The sequence below is a fragment of the Zootoca vivipara genome, chromosome 15 (genome assembly GCF_963506605.1).
Source record: "Zootoca vivipara chromosome 15, rZooViv1.1, whole genome shotgun sequence".
Classification (NCBI taxonomy): domain Eukaryota; kingdom Metazoa; phylum Chordata; class Lepidosauria; order Squamata; family Lacertidae; genus Zootoca; species Zootoca vivipara.
The window spans coordinates 3,454,395-3,471,168 of NC_083290.1; the positions used below are offsets into that span (position 1 = coordinate 3,454,395).

At 47.3% G+C, this 16,774-nt stretch overlaps 1 protein-coding gene across 3 annotated transcripts in view; it reads left to right on the forward strand.

The window, feature by feature from the left end:
• The window catches only part of ALDH3A2 (aldehyde dehydrogenase 3 family member A2), a 31,545-nt gene that overhangs the window by 10,222 nt on the left and 4,549 nt on the right, over window positions 1–16,774 (forward strand). For all 3 annotated transcript variants that reach the window (XM_035138916.2, XM_035138914.2, XM_035138917.2), the window contains exons 5-10: window positions 1,088–1,296; window positions 7,735–7,852; window positions 10,391–10,532; window positions 12,823–12,989; window positions 13,825–13,924; window positions 14,930–15,165. In XM_035138916.2, coding sequence (XP_034994807.1) covers window positions 1,088–1,296; window positions 7,735–7,852; window positions 10,391–10,532; window positions 12,823–12,989; window positions 13,825–13,924; window positions 14,930–15,165 — 972 coding nt within the window. The remainder of the gene's footprint in view (window positions 1–1,087; window positions 1,297–7,734; window positions 7,853–10,390; window positions 10,533–12,822; window positions 12,990–13,824; window positions 13,925–14,929; window positions 15,166–16,774) is intronic.

Genomic DNA, 16,774 nt, shown 5'->3' on the forward strand with positions numbered 1-16,774 from the left:
TTTAAACCAGGGGTGGGGGAGCCTAGGACTCAGGGGCCAAATCTGGCCCACGGGCCTCTCTGCCTGGCCCCCGGGATTTTCCCGAAGTCATGCTTGGCCCCCTCGTTCTGGCCCTGGCTGGGACGTGCCCCTGGGCTGCGAGAAAGCCTCTTGCTGTGTAGAAACCTCTGACCTTTTGCACAGTTGCAACACAGCCCCCTGAAGCAAAGAGGAGGATCGCTGCTGTTTCTCTTATTTCCCCTCTTTCTCCTGCCCACCTCTTTTGGCATGCGGCCCCTGGATTGTTGCCTGGGAGGGAAGGAGACCCTTCGGCTGAGAAGCAGTTTCCCAGCCCTGTCTTTAAATGGGTACTTAGGACTGTGAAGCCGAAGGCAGGTGCACTTTGGCGTCGGCTGCTAAAAAGCTGCAACCGGTTTGACTAGCCGATCTGGAAGCGTCTTACGCTGAGGTCAGGCTTCAAAATCCAACAGTCTCGTATTTAATTTTGTCTTTTGTTTGTGTCAACTGTACGGAGCTCCAAAAGCAGTTTCCAACATGCTGGAGTGTCAAAATACACAGCACTCTGCTTACCGCTGCTCTTGCTACAACAGTGTGAAATGGAAATTAATTACCAATTAGCATATTTAGTGCTGGTAGATGGATATTAACGAAGCACATTCAGTTCTCCACAAGTTTGTGCACGAAGATTCGTTAGCAATTTGACTCTATATTCTTCCCCCTGTGCACATTTATGGTATGCAATTTTTCCTGATACCCACGTTTTTGCAAAGCAGCTTTCCCAAATCTGATCCAAGTGTTTTGCATGTTATTCATACGCATGTTTCTGCATTCTTTGCCCCGGGACGTGGATTTCCAGGGACAATGCTCATTGCAAAATCTGGCGTCTTGCGCTTCTGTTTCTGGAAGTGCAAATCGTGTATGCCCTTTCAGCGCAAACGAAATCAAAAAACCCCACCCACCCACTCTGGCATTGTCCCTAAATTCCAGTTAAAAGCGACGTGAACTTTATTTCCCCACCCGCTCCCCTCGCTCTTAACGGGAGACGAGCTGGTTCTAAGCCACGCTTCTGCTCTGCGTTCCCCGCCAGGAGCTGTTCCCGGTCGTCAACGGAGGGGTTCCGGAGACCACAGAGCTTCTGAAGCAGCGCTTCGACCACATCCTCTACACAGGCAACAGCGCAGTGGGGAAAATCGTCATGGAGGCTGCCGCCAAGCACCTGACGCCTGTCACCCTCGAGCTGGGAGGGAAGAGCCCTTGTTACATCGACAAAAACTGCGACATCGACATGGCGTGCAGGTGAGCTCTGCAACGGGTCGCTCTGTGCTCGAGCCAGTGCTGCCATGGCTCTGCTGCTCAGGGTCCATTCGCAGCCCACCTGCATTATTATACTTTATTATTTCTAATGCTGTCGGCACCTGTCTGTCTCGAGAGACAATGGAGTGTGCCTCCGGGGTTGAGTTCAAATCACTGCATTAGTCTTCTTTGGTGATCACTGGTAGCCGAATAAGATTGTCTTCCATAAACACAGTTTTAACATAGAATCATAGAGTTGGAAGAGACCACAAGGGCCATCCAGTCCAACCCCCTGCCAAGCAGGAAACACCATCAAAGCATTCCTGACATATGCCTGTCAAGCCTTCGCTTAAAGACCTCCAAAGGAGGACTCTACCACACTTCTTGGCAGCAAATTCCACTGTCGAACAGCTCTTACTGTCAGGAAGTTCTTCCTAATGTTTAGGTGGAATCTTCTTTCTTGAAGCTGGAATCCATTGCTCCGTATCCGCTTCTCTGGAGCAGCAGAAAACAACCTTTCTCCCTCCTCCGTATGACATCCTTTCATATATTTGAACATGGCTATCATATCACCCCTTAACCTTCTCTTCTCCAGGCTAAACATACCCAGCTCCCTAATGAGTCCCTAAGTGACTGTGGAGGCCAGTTCTGGATCCGCACGTCCTTCCACAGTGGGGACATGGGTTCCCGGGCGGGAGTTGATCCCGGTGTGGATTTGCCAAGCGTGCCTTCCTCTTAGCACATTTCTCCCTTGCGTCCTGAGTTCGAGTGTCTTCAAAGCCCATGACACCTTTGGTAAAGGCTGTTCTCCAACTGGAGCATTTGCAGGCAAGCCATGAAGTGACCTCTCTGGCAGTGTGTATGGACACAAGGCATTAGTCTTTTTTTTTTTTAATGAAAAAAACACACACTATGTAAAACAGCTTGCAACCATAAGATATAAGGTGGGTCCTAAAATCAGGCACCTCAGGCGTCAAAAACCAGATTAAAGAGGAGTGTCTTCAGCATTTTCTGAAAGCTGTGTAATAAAGGTGTCGGGTATACCTCTGTGAAGAGGGGGGGTTCCACAGCTTAGGGGCCACTGCAAATAAGTCCCTGTCATGCTGAGCCACCACCCGTCAAGCCTCTGTGGGTGGAGGAGCTACCAAGATCTAGGGGTCTTAGTGGACCACAAGCTGAACATGAATCCACTGTGTGATGCAGCAGCAGCAGCAAAAAAAAAGGCTAATGCTATTCTAGGCTGCATCAACAGAAGAAGTCTAGTATCCAGATCAAGGGAAGTAAATGTTATCGCTCTCTTCTGCCTTGGTCATACCTGTGTTCAAATCTAGGCACCATGATTTAAGAAGGATATTGACAAGGTGGAACATGTGCAGAGGAGGGCAACCAAGGTGATCAAGGGAAACCACGCCTTGCTGTGTTTAGCCTGGAGAAGATGAAAGGAGATAGGATAGCCATCTTCCAATATCTAAAGCAGAGCTTTCCAAACTTCATGCTTTGACACACTTTATAGACACACATCATTTCGCCACACAGTAATTCAGTTTTACTAGCGAACCAGATATTAATCTCATCCCTCTCCAGCCCCGGGTAGAGCATTGGTTTCTAAGGTGCTGCTGGAAGGAATTTTTTTATTTTGTTTCGACTACGTCAGACCAACACGCCTACCTACCTGTAACTAGTGTTTGGAAAGCTTTGATCTCAAGGGTTGTCACATAGAAGGTGGCTCAAGCTTGTTTTGTCCTGCTGATGTCATTAAAAAAAAAATTCTTATAACTATCAATAATCAGCTAACATTCCATTCCGTCTCTTGTACGAGAGGATGGCTGTTAGGAATTTAGCAACCTGTAGAGTGATATAAGGGTCCACATCTTGAAGAACCCAGGCTAGCTGAAGGTCAACTGGATTATCAGCCATAGGCTGGATTATGGAGTTTAATATACTAGCACGAGCCGAACTGTACCTAGGGCAGATAAACATAACATGGTGTAAAGATTCAGTTGATTTCATTTCGCAAGCACACATTGAAGAGACTTGGCCCTTAGTAAATCTATGTCTCAGCACATTAGTTGGAAAAACATTGAACCTAGCTTTAAGGAAGGCATATCGTTGAGACGCGGCTGTAAGCGTTGTTAAGTAGGATGGAGTACGGTAAATAGGGGTTATGCCGATATTTAACGGTGAGCAGACTCCCCCGCCAGCTAGACAATTTTGGTATAGCTCCGCATCATCCAACCTTTGGTTTATACACCTTTTTGCTGCATTTAAATCCAGTTTGAGCAATTCAGAGGGAGAGATCTCATAGGACAACAATTTGGCATGGATTTTTCCGGTCCACAAATTTGTGAAGTCATCCCGCCACATGCATTGAATAAGATAGTGGTTCGGGAGTTTATGCCATAGGGATATCCAGTAAATCAAAACTCGCCTCCATAAGACTAACTCAACTGAAGGGATCTTCATTTCTAAACGAATAGCAGCATTACTTACGCATGTTGGTAATTTTAAGAGTCGACGTAAGAATTGGCTTTGAAGCGACTCTAAAGGTGAGAGATTTGCAAAAGCAGCCCATAAAGGGGCAGCATAGGCCATTGTAGCCAACACTTTAATGCTATACACTTTCAAGGCCGCAGGGATGAATAGGGCCCCCTCAGAAAAGAAAAAACGGAGGAGGGAGTGCGATAGGGCTTTTGTCTTGTTTTGAAGGTATTCAACATGCGCTTTCCACCCTAAATTATACTGAAAATAAATTCCTAAATATTTAAATTTATGTACTTGTTCGATTTTCGTACCCTCCAGTTTCCATGAATAAAGTTTACGACTCCTTGAAAATATCAGTACTTTGGACTTGGTGTGGTTGATAGACAGATGATTAAGAGAGCAATAAGTTGCAAAAATCTTTAGTGCCCTCCTTAAACCCACTCTGGAGTAAGAGAGTAGCACCGCATCATCTGCATAGAGAAGTAATGGACAACGATAATCAGCTATTCGAGGGGCATGGATAAATTTTTGTGAGTCGGCTAATGGGTTCCTCATATCACTGATAAATAAGTTAAAAAGAAGTGGCGCTAAGATACAGCCCTGGCGTACTCCCTTATTTACTGGCACTGGGTTTGTTAGGTCGCCAGCAGGGGTTAATCTCACCCTGGCCACAGACCCAGCATGAAGTTGGGAGATAAGCCACAGAAGTCTTCTATCTATACCCCAACGGGCAAGTTTATCCCATAGTAATTTCCTCGGGATACTATCAAACGCAGCTTTCAAATCTATGAAAGCTGCGCAAAGTTGGCCCCGTCGAAGTGACGAGTATTTCCGGGCTAAGTGATGAAGAATAATTGCCTGATCTGTTGTGGAACGGTTTAATCTAAATCCAGCTTGCTCGTGCTTAATCAGGTCAGCCTCAACTGACCACTTCATCAACCTTGCGAGCAAAAAACGGGCATATATTTTCCCAATGGATGATAGCAGACTAATATTCCGGTAGTTCCCTGGGTCACCGGGGGGGCCTTTTTTATAGATAGGAATTATAATGGCCTCCTTCCATGTTTCTGGTATTGAGCCCGTGGCATTTATGGCGTCGAAGGTTTTAGCTAAAATCCCTGCCCACCATGCAGAGTGTAGCTTTATAGCCTCAACAGGGACCAAATCCGACCCGGGAGCCTTACCAGTTTTCAGCTCAGCTATCAATTCTAAGATTTCAGCAGGGTCGGTGTTGGGCCAGACAGGAAGGGGATTAGAGGAAGGTCTCCAGTGAGTGGTCGGAGCTTCTGCCACTGAGCAATATTTTCTCAGGAACTGCTCCCACGTAGGGGCCGGGATCACCGTTAGGGGATAATTCCTCGTTCTTCCCTTTATTAAAGACCAAAATTTCCGGGAGTTATGAGATTTTGAGGCAGTAATTATAGTCTGCCAACGATTTAGTTGCCATTCCCTTTTGGCCGATTTCTGGGCCTGTTTGTATGCTTTTTTAGCCAGGGGATAAGATGGAGGTAAGGCAGGAGCACCGGAGAGTTTATAGTCATTATATATCGTGTGTAGATGGAGTCTGGCTTGTTTGCAAGAGGAGTTGAACCAAGGGGCGCCAAATTTAAAATAATGTTTTTTAACTCCATAGGCTGGAGAAGTAAAAAAGCGAGTTAAAACTACTATCAGGCAAGAAAAAAACCTCATACACTTAATTGGATCATGCGGGGCTATTCCTACGTCCGGCTGGTCGCCAGGAAACTTTTCTCGGATAAAATCCCTATATCTATGGGCAAGGGCAGGGGACCATTTAATCCCCTTTATTTTAGTAGTCGACTCCTCAATCACCGGGATTGGGTGGGAACGGTCGAGCAACTGCCAGTCAACACATAACTTGGTTGACAGGGGAAGATGGTCACTAAATTGAGCATTGTCAATTTTAAAAGAGGTGACATTCAAAAATAGATCCTGGGAGACCAATACATAGTCAAGGACACTGTTTGATTTTAACCCTAGATGGGTAAATTCTCCTGGAATATCTGGAGGACATCTACCATTTAATATAATTAAATTTAGGCGTAAAGTCATCTGATAAAGCATCACTCCCGCCTTATTGACTTTTACATCCTTTGATATTCTAGTGGGGATATATACTGGATCGTATGTTTGAGTGCCGGGGTCGACCCACCATTTAGACTTTATAAGAGCCTCCCGATTTGAAGCTATCCGAGCGTTAAAATCGCCTCCAATAAGGGAAGGGACATTTGGAAACTTAAGATAGCAGGAAAGTAAAAAATCCTCTAGGGATTCCCATCTAGAAGTCAGATCAGCTGCTAACCCTCCCGGGGGGAAATATACATTTGTAACCAATAAGGAGAAGTTTTCACCAGAGATCAGTCCGGTAATAGCATAAGGCGGTAATGCATGCACTAATGAAAGTTTAGCCCGAAGTTTAAGAGAGATACCAATTGTAAGGCCACCTTTAGGGCGGCCACCACTCGCTGACGGGCTAGCAGGCAGACATATAGACTCAAAGCCATTTATCTCAATTTCCTCCTCCACCCAGGTTTCTTGTAATAATATGATAAGAAAGGAATTAATATATCTGTCATGCATGATTTAGTTGAGATCCCTGCATTGCAGGGGGTTGGACTAGATGACCCTGGGGCGTCCCTTCCAACTCTGCAACTCTTATTATTCTAGAGAGCTTTCTCTGCTCATCTCTGCACCCAAGAGGGCCTGTAGGGAATGAGCTGGCCTTTTAGATATTTGGGGCCTGAGTTGATTTTAGCCAGAAGCATCCAAAGCAAGGGAATGATGGGAGAGATCCCCACTGGAGACTGGCCCACCTATCACAGCCTGCCCTCTGTTGGCTTCCCTTCCTGCCTGCCTGCCTCCTTGCTTCCAACCAGCCCCTTGGGGGCCCATGCCTATCATCTCCTCCCTCCTCCTCCGTCTCAGTGTTGCCCCTTGTAGACCTGAGCAGCGAGGAGGCGACAAAACTAGAATCAGTTGGCTCTGCTCTGTTGTGGGCTCTGGCGCCACCTGCTGTTGGGCTCCTGGCCTTTTACCCTATGAGTGGGGAAACGGCCCTCTTCTGTTTCCTCGCGGGGGTCTGAGAAATTGCCCTTCGTTCTAAGCCTTGAATCCGGGTCAGTAGAAAATTCCAAGTGTGGTTACACCACAATGATGGGTGTTAACAGTGTCATGACCTAGGCTGCCTCTTTCCCTGAACGTTTGTTTACTTCTAACCCACGTGGATGTTTTATTGCATCACGGGCTTGCGTAATTAAGCAATCGAGAGCAGGGGAACCAAAGTTCAAATTCTCCCTCCTCCTCCTCCTCCACCCCTTTTCAAATAAAATAACAGCTGATGCGTTCTGGAAATCGGAGTCCACTTTCGGGCTGGGGAAGGTTTTGTGGCCCCCGACATGCCAAAAGTGGGCAGTGCAGGAGGGAGAATTTGTACCTATGTGCATTTGGTTACAACACTTTCTCTCTGCATCGAAGGGAGCAGAAGGCGTGATCCAAATTCGAGGTTACACTCCAGCCAGGCAGAAACACTCCTGGAGGTTCCAGCAAGGGATGCTTGGCCCCGGGAGAGTTAGGAGGAATGGACAGGGGAGTCCTGAGGCCCACAATTGGCCTCTCAACCGGGGGTTCCCCGTCCCTGATATAAGAGCATGTTGGTTTTGCAGTTGTGCATCAGACCTGGCTGGCGTGCCGTTGTGGGTGGGTGAGGCCCTGGGGAACCCCAAAGGATGCAGTCTTCCAAACAGCAATTATTAGATGTCTTAGAAAGGCTGCACGTTGCCAATTTATTCTCTTTCAATACTGCAATGTCTTGGTACTGTAGCCCAGACCGGATTTAGTGGCGCAATCCTCTCCCCGCCGCCCTTTGAAAAGGTTTACCTCTCCCAAGACACTAGTCCATGGCGTTAGATCTCAGGTCTTTCTTTTCCTCCTTTTTCCCGGCAGGCGGATCACATGGGGGAAATACATGAATTGCGGCCAGACCTGCATCGCCCCCGACTACATTCTGTGCGACCCGTCCATCGAAAACCAAATAGTGGAGACTATTAAGAAGACGCTGAAGGTGAGGTGTTAGAATTGGGCAGATCGTGTTCACAGGCACCTCGTTCCATCGAGGAAACATGGCTTTACCTTGGAAGTTGAACGGAATCCGTTCCGGAAGTCCGTTTGACTTCCAAAACGTTCGGAAACCAAAGCACGGCTTCTGATTCGCTACAGGAAGCTCCTGCAGCCAATCGGAAGCCCCGTCGGATGTTCGGGTTCCAAAGAACATTCACAAACCGGAACACTCACTTCCAGGTTTGTGGCATTTGAGAGCCAAAACATCCGAGTACCAAGGCATTCGGGAGCCAAGGTCCGACTATTGTTCCATCACATTTCTAAGCCAATGACCTGGAACGGTAATCCCAGGGTGTTGGGAACCTCAAGGATGTGACGCTTTGCAGTTTAAAGTTTTTTTAAAAAAATAAAAAAATAATTTTTATTGATTTTTCCATTAGCATATATATGCAAAAAACATCAACAAATCTTAAAACAAAAATATCAAAAAAGAAAAAAAGAAAAAGACAAAAAAAAGGAAAAAAGGGAAAGAAAAAGAAAAACATCTTATTTATATCATTTATCATAACAATATAATTATGGACTTCCCCGACTCCCCCCACTCTGGGTCCCTTATATATACCCATTTAAGCAATGTTCACATTAATATATTAAACCTTATTAATACTTACACTTAACTTTTCTATTCTACTTTACACATAACAATTTTATCATTTTTAATAATCCACTTTCCAAATCTAATCATTTCCACTTTCCCATTATTTTATCTTATTTTTCTTCCCTTAGCTTGACATTTTTTTTACCAGAAATGTATTATAATTCAATTCTTAAATTTTCTATTCCCCTTTCTTCTATATTAGTATTTAAAAGCATCCCCCCCTTCTGCCGGAGCCAAATTTCCCAGACATTTCAGCGAGTTCCTTATGTCATAACAGTTTCAGACCGTTTAAATCCATCCATTATAATATCCCATAATTAATCACCCCATTCCCTCCCTTTCCCAACATAACCACCAAATTTGTTTCCACATCTTCTGCCGCCTCTTAAATACTGCGCCTGCTGCCCAACCCACTTCCACTATCTTTGCACTGTTTTTTTTTCTGTGGATCGAAACCATTCCTTTACATTGTCAAATTCCAGTCCAATCTCATTTCCCCCCCTTTTTCTGTCCAGTTCACAGTGCCTACCCTGGGCTCCCTCTCTCACTTGGAGTCCAGCAGTATACACTGTTTCTTTTTTTGAGGACTCCTTGTATCCAGCCTGAGTCCTGTTCCACATCTCTCACTTGTGGAACATTGTATCCTTCATCTTTTTCCTCTTCTTCCAATATTTGTGTTTGATCATCTTGCATTTCTTCTTTGTCCATTGGGGTCAATTCTTTCTCAAGTCCATTTTCTACACCATGACAGTCGCTCCTTTCTCTCCACAGTTTATTAGTCTCTCTCAGCTGCTTGTTATTCTCATCCAATTCCTGTTTAATTTCCAAGAGCACCGAGAAAATCTTTGGCCAAACCAAGTCTTGTGATGATATTGTTGTGGCTACAGCCATCTTGGGTGTCTCAAATTTTATACGAGTCCAGCAGATTGTACGGCCGGAAATGGCAGGGATCAAGTTCCAACTCCTCAATCGCCATTTTTAAGTACAAACTGGATATATTCTTCCTTTAAGAACATTTCCCCCTGCATAACTCCTAGACTAGAGTCTTAAATCAAAGTCTTTTCAGTACTTTTAAAGCAAATTCTTTGTTGTTACAGTATTCTCAAAACCATTCACTGACCCGTCCGGGGACCTGGGTCCGGCTTCCAGAGGAACTTGCTTTTAATACCATAGTTTTTGCAGGAACTTCCACTTAAATCAGACCTCTCCCCTGTGTCTGCTACAGAGGAGAGTTTTTAAGTCCACTTCCTAGTAAATTAAAAACTTCCCACTTTATCAGCTTAGGGTTAGCTCATTGCATCGCAGTCTCTCAAAGGGGGGTAATCAACTTCCTTTTTAAATCACCCACTGTGGCCAATTCTTTAATTTCCCAAAAAAAACGTTTTGCTGACAGGTTCCAATTTATAATCCTTACTTGAATGAATCCACTGCTCTCTGCTGTCAGCACGCAGCTTCACTTTGCGAGGGTAACGATTCCGCACAAAATGGCCCCCACAACTGCCACTCAACTCTCTCCGGGGCTCATAGGCTTACCGGGGAGTTGAGGAGTCGTGAAAACGGGGCGCTGCCGAGCACTTCGTCCCCAGAACGCACAATCTGGGGCTCTTTTGGGGTGGTGCGTCGCTATCGCGCCTCTCCCCCCCCCCTCGCGGAGCCGGGTTGCCTCGGAGTTCGAGGCAAACCCCGACGAACGGCGCTGGCAGTAGACTGGAAGTCCGCAGTTTAAAGTTTTTTAGTCTCTTATTTTTCTTGCGTCCACCCTTTTCTGTTTGTTTGCTTGCTTGTTAACAAGTCAATAAAATGAAAACAAATTTTTAAAAACCAGGAGGCTAGCCCTCCCAGCCACCCTGAGCCAACATGCCCTCGTTGACCCTCCCCTGGCAGGACTTTTATGGTGAGGATGTGAAGAAATCCCCGGACTACGAGAGGATTGTGAACAAACGGCATTTCAAGAGACTCATGGGCCTCCTGGAAGGGCAGAAGATTGCTTATGGCGGGGAAACGGATGAATCCACGTGCTTTATAGGTAAGGCCGGGAGGGATCTGAGTTTTGTTCTGAATCTCAGGCGGTGTTTTTGGGACACACGGAAAGAAGCAATCTGCTTCTGTGCGGAGGAGGAGGAAGAGTGAAGAATTAATCAGGTGGGTGGGAGGATAAAGAGCTTGTTTTGTCTGTGGAACATGTGATTAAGAACAGGGTGTTTACAGGAATGCTGCAGAAGGGGAAGCACCGAAGCTCTGCTTTTGCCTGCAGAAGGCTGTGGGTTCAATCCCCTGCTGTGACTCCGTAAAAGGCAGCTTCCTACATTCCTCTTTAAATCAGGCCATGAGGACTAGAATCTTGCTTTGTTTTCAAGAGCTGTGGCCGAGTGGTAAGAGTGTCTGCTTTTGCATGCAGAAGGTTCAACCCCCTGGCATCTCCAGCTGGAGCTGGGAATGCCCCCCCCCAAGTGTCTGGAACCCTGGAGAGCTGCTGCCAGTCAGTGTAGGCAGTACGGAGCTAGATAGAGCAACAGTCTGACCGTGTATATAAGGCAACATCCTTATATATCCTTATATATCCTCGTATTTAATGGATCAGTCATTCCTTTTAGCCAACTTTAAAAGTGCATATTATTTTAAACAACCTAATACAGGGACCTAGGTGGCGCTGTGGGTTAAACCACAGAGTCTAGGGCTTGCCGAGAAGAAGGTCAGCGGTTCGAATCCCCGCAACGGGGTGAGCTCCCGTTGCTCGGTCCCTGCTCCTGCCCACCTAGCAGTTCGAAAGCATGTCAAAGTGCAAGTAGATAAATAGGAACCGCTCCGGCGGGAAGGTAAAAGGCGTTTCCGTGCGCTGCTCTGGTTCACCAGAAGCAGCTTTGTCATGCTGGCCACATGACCCGGAAGCTGTCTGCGGACAAACGCCGGCTCCCTCGGCCTATAGAGCGAGATGAGCGCCGCAACCCCAGAGTCGGACACGACTGGACCTGATGGTCAAGGGCCCCTTTACCTTTACTAATTTTTAATACAAAGATGTGCAACAATTGCAAACAGCAAACAGCTCCCCCCCCCAAAAAAAATCATTTCTCACACTGGAAGGAAGCCCCCTTCCCCTTTTTTAAGACATAGGTGTTGTCTGAGTCGGCAGAGCATGAGACTCTTAATCTCAGGGCCGTGGTTTTGAGCCCCGCGTTGGGCAAAAGATTCCTGCCTTGCAGTGGGTTGAACTAGATAACCCTCGTGGTCCCGTCCAACTCTGCAATTTTGTGAAGTCTAAAAGCAAAGCAGGTGTGCTGTTCCGAACCTCGGCATCAGAAGGTGGGGGGGGGGACACTTGAGCAACAAATAGGCAGCAAGGTGGCGCCCCCACCTGGCCGGAGTTGGTACTGAAGAGGCTCCCTTAGAAGACACCTGTGGCATCAGGCTCACTCAGCCACTTGGGTACAACGCCCTTGCCATGTACGATCCTCAGGCTGAGTATTGCCAGGCGGAAACGTCGGGGTGATACTATTATTCTTATTATCATGATCACCTTTCAGCTCTTCCCCCAAATCACAGGTGAATTGCAGGGGGGGGGATGGTTGCGGGGAGAGGTGGAGAGTTTTCAGAACTGAGGGCTAGCAGCTTGAGAAGTTCATATGGAAGCTAGTGTGGAATTTGGAGCCCAATCCTTTTGCAGCTCTACTCAGAAGCAAACTCCCTTTTGGTGCCTCTTGAAATGTAGAAGTTGACAGGCCTCTTAATCCCCTTTTAATTAGGGGATTAATTAATCCCCTTTTAAATAGGGAGCGGCTCCTATTTATCTACTTGCACTTTGACATGCTTTCGAGCTGCTAGGTGGGCAGGAGCTGGGACCGAGCAACGGGAGCTCACCCCTTCGTGGGGATTCGAACCACCAACCTTCTGATCGGCAAGCCCTAGGCTCAGTGGTTTAACCCACAGCGCCACCCGCATCCCAGTGCACAACATAATACAATATAAAATGAGAAGCAGAGACTGGAGGGTGGGTCAAGGCAGGTGGAAAGAGGCCTTGCCTGATGGAGTCTCTCCCGTCACCATTCTTCCTCCAGGCAAGGCAGGTGGTAGTGTGGATTGCATCACTTCATTTAATCCCCACAACAACCCTGCGAGGTAGGTTAGGCTCAGAAGTAATGGCTGACCCAAGGTCACCAGGTGAGCTTCCTGGCCAAGTAGGGATTCGAACTCTAGCCTCCCAGGTCTAGATCCAACTCTCCAACCACTACACCACACTGTCTCTTTCCTCCGACATGCACATATGAGCAGGTTACCCTGCCCTTTCCCCTCCCACCCTGGATTCACCTCTTTTCTCCCAGCACCAACGATTCTCACGGACGTCAACCGGGAGTCCAAGGTCATGCAGGAGGAGATCTTCGGCCCCATCCTGCCCATCGTCACCGTGAAGGGCCTGGACGACGCCATCCAGTTCATCAACCAGCGGGAGAAGCCCCTGGCCCTTTACGTCTTCGCCGACAACAAGAAGGTAAGAGTTAAGAGGTCGGGTTTCGCACTCGGGTGACGGAGCTTGGCGGGTCAAGTCTCTCGGGACACAAACCCCAGTCTGTCTCTGCATTGGACTTGAAGCTTTTCACATATGGAATTGTTTGTGTATCTGTATAGGATCGTTTCATGGTGACGTCGCATTGAGATGGTTTATGGGAAGCAGTTCACAAACAGCATCAAATCCACAATTTCTTACACTTTATTTTGTCCATGAATCGCTTCCTAGGACGCCTCTGCAAGCGATTGTAACAATGCAGTGGAAGCATTTATAAGAACGGTTTTAAAACACACACACACACAAAAATACAAATATAACCACAGTTCGAGCAATTGCATTTGTATACCACACACAAAACTTCAAATCTAGTGCAGATGCCCTATAAAGATGTCAATTAGAAGACTGTTGGATGACGAAAAGTCTTCAGCAGGGACCAAGAAGGTGATAGAAAAGGCTGCTTTCTGATTTTTAACGGGAGGGAGTTCCAGAAGACAGGAGCTATAGGCCGAATTCTAACCTTGTTTGGAACAGACTTCCTGGTAAGATCATATCTGTAAAAGGCTGTCTCCTGCAGAGTGGTTTTGAGCTGTGTAGGACTCTGCACACCAGGAACTTGGCCCCAAATCCGTTTCAGGGTCTCGTTCGTTGACCCATTCCGGTAACACAGCGGAACCGAACCTGCCTCCCATAAATATTGAGATGTTATTTATTCCATTGCGCCAGTTAATCAGCCCAAGAGCGAGTTGATGGACCTGCTGGTTGAGCTGGTTATAGCTTGCGGTCTCATTTTCCCACTTTTTTTCCCCCTCCCTCCCAGATAATCAAAAGGATGATTGCAGAGACTTCCAGCGGTGGAGTGACAGCCAACGATGTTTTGATGCACTTCACTCTTCCGTGCTTCCCGTTTGGAGGCGTTGGTGAGTCAGTCGCCCCTCAGGGACATGGGCGGGGGTGTGGGGGGTGTGCCAAGATGGCAGGGGAGGACATGGGATTGGATGGGCTCTTCCTTGGCAGACTTTCCTAACCAGGAGGAGTTTTGCCTTCTGCCTCATCCCTTGGGGCGAGCTGCTCTGCCTCAGCCCCCTCTCTGTCCTGAGGTTACCTATGGCAGCCTACCTTACAGGGCTGTTGTGAACTCGGAGTGCCCTCCCTAAAGCCTGGCACCCGCTTGATCCTGGTTTGCCCAGGCGTTTTAGATTCACATGCTTTCCCTCGGTATGCTTTGTGATTTTTATCTGTAGTCCTTCCTCTGGTTGGCCAACATCAGGATTTTACCGCATTGTACAGTACCCACATTGCGCACTGCCCTGAAATCCATTCAACAAATAAACGAATGAACAGATCAACACACTTTGAACACACAGTGCTATATTAATTATGTTTGTTTATAATTTATTATACACTTAGCTTAATATAACCAAATGTTGTTTTTATTTATGCTAATTGAGCACAACATTATTTATACCAGTTTAGGTTTAATAACAGTTTATCATAACCATAATTATTACTAAATAATGATGGGTTGTATCTGGCTATGTCTTACTCAGAGTAGGCTCATTGAAATGAAGGAATATACTTTAAGTCTCAGTCTGACTTAGTTGGATTATTTTCTTGCAGAGCTATATATTGTTTGATGGTTTGGGGTTTCCCCCTTTTTTTGGCAGCTTGAGGACTAGTGACTTTTCTGACAGAACTATTGCTTGAGGACTTGAGACTTTTTTGGCATCGCTATACATCATTGGTTGAGGATTTGGTTACCTTTTTGGACAGATCTGTAGGCTAATTGCTTTGAGGGCTAGTGACTTGTGGGTTTTTGGCAGATCGATTTACCCAGCTTCCTCCTCCCACTTGATAGGTTTTTGTGGACCAGCTCTTTCCCCCATGCTTAGCCCTGGCTTGCCATTGTTCCCCCCACCCTCCAGGTAACAGCGGGATAGGGGCCTACCACGGCCGGTACAGCTTTGAGAACTTCTCCCACCAACGCCCCTGCCTTGTCCGGGCCCTCAAGATGGAAGCGGTCAACAGCCTCCGCTACCCGCCCAACAGTCGCAAGAAGGTAGACTGGGCCAAGTTCTTTGTCCTGACGAAGTTCAACAAACGCAAGATTGGGCTCGCCATCCTCGCAGTCTTGGGCATCCTGGCGGCCGTCGTGGTCAAGGTGAGCCATTGGCATGGGCTGGCTGGACTTATTATTATTATTATTATTAATACCCCGCCCATCTGGCTGGGTTTCCCCACCCACTCTGGGCGGCTCCCAACAGAATATTAAAATCACAACAAAACATCAAACCTTAAAAACTTCCCTATACAGGGCTGCCTTCAGACGTCTTCTACAAGTCGTTGTTTATTTCCTTGACATCTGACGGGAGGGCGTTCCACAGGGTGGGTGCCATCACTGAGAAGGCCCTCTGCCTGGTTCCCTGTAACCTCACATCTCACAGAGAGGGAACCGTCAGAAGGCCCTCCTTGGAGCTGGACCTCAGTGTCCGGGCTGAACAATGGGGGTGGAGACGCTCCTTCATGTATACTGGACTGAGGCCATTTAGGGCTTTAATGGTCAGCACCAACACTTTTGAGTTGTGCTCAGAAACGTACTGGGAGCCAATGTAGGTCTTTCAAGACTGGTGTTATGTGGTCTCGGCGGCCGCTCCCAGTCACCACTCTAGCTGCCGCATTCTGAATTAGTTGTAGTTTCTGGGTCACCTTCAAAGGTAGCCCCACATAGAGCGCATTGCAGTAGTCCAAGCGGGAGATAACCAGAGCATGCACCACTCTGGCGAGACAGTCTGCAGGCAGGTAGGGTCTCAGCCTGCATACCAGAGGGAGCTGGTACATAGCAGAAGAATGGTGGGAGGCACCAGCAGAGAAACCCCCAAAGGAAGAAGGCTTAGAGCCTGGGGAGTGGAGGGACGACGAGATGTCAGAGGGAAAAGAGGGAACAGACTGGGAAGAGAAGTCGGAAGCTTGAAGAGCTAACTGGGCTTAGTGAGAAGGAAGAGGTGGTCACAGAGAGCAGTCCAGAATCCAGAGTCCAGTCCAGAGGCGGAAGCTGGAGCAGAAGAGGAGTGAAGAGGGGAACAGGGGTCTCCCCTTTCTGCTGCAAGAAGCTGCTCTTCCCCTCCCAGAACCAGGAGAGGCATGAAAGGAGCGGAGAAGAAATCAGCGTCAACGCAGGCGTAGTCTCAGATTGTGTAGGAAAAACCCTGGAGAGGAGGGGACTCAGGCAGCTGTGAGAAGGCAGGGGTTTTCAGTCTCCGCAACAGCTTCATGGGGCAAGGCCTCCCAGAGATGAGTTGCTGCGCTCATTAGGCCTGACGCTCCTGTGCAAATCGTGGGTTTTTCGTGTGATTTACTGCTCGCTCCTGTCAGCCTATATAAATTATCTAAATAATTATGCGAGGGGCAGAGAAGGAGTGAGTGGTGGGCTGGCCCCAGAAAGAGATGGAGTGGGAACGGTTTCTAAGGCCCATGGCTGTTTGGGGCGGTCGACTGCCCTGTTCTCTTTACCTAGGAATTTGGTTAAATTGGGGGAAATGTTAATTGTTGTCCTCGCTACACTTTTGCTGTGCTTGCTTTAGGACGGTGCAGTTTATTTCTTCGTTATCTTTACAGATTCTGTCATTTACTTCTGTACATTTTTTAAATCATTATTTCATCCCCATTGCTCACCACTTTGGGATTGGAAATATTCGGTGAAGAGCAGGTTATAGACACACAGAAATAAAAAATGAAAATGGATAGGCACGGGAAGGCCCCACCCGATTCTC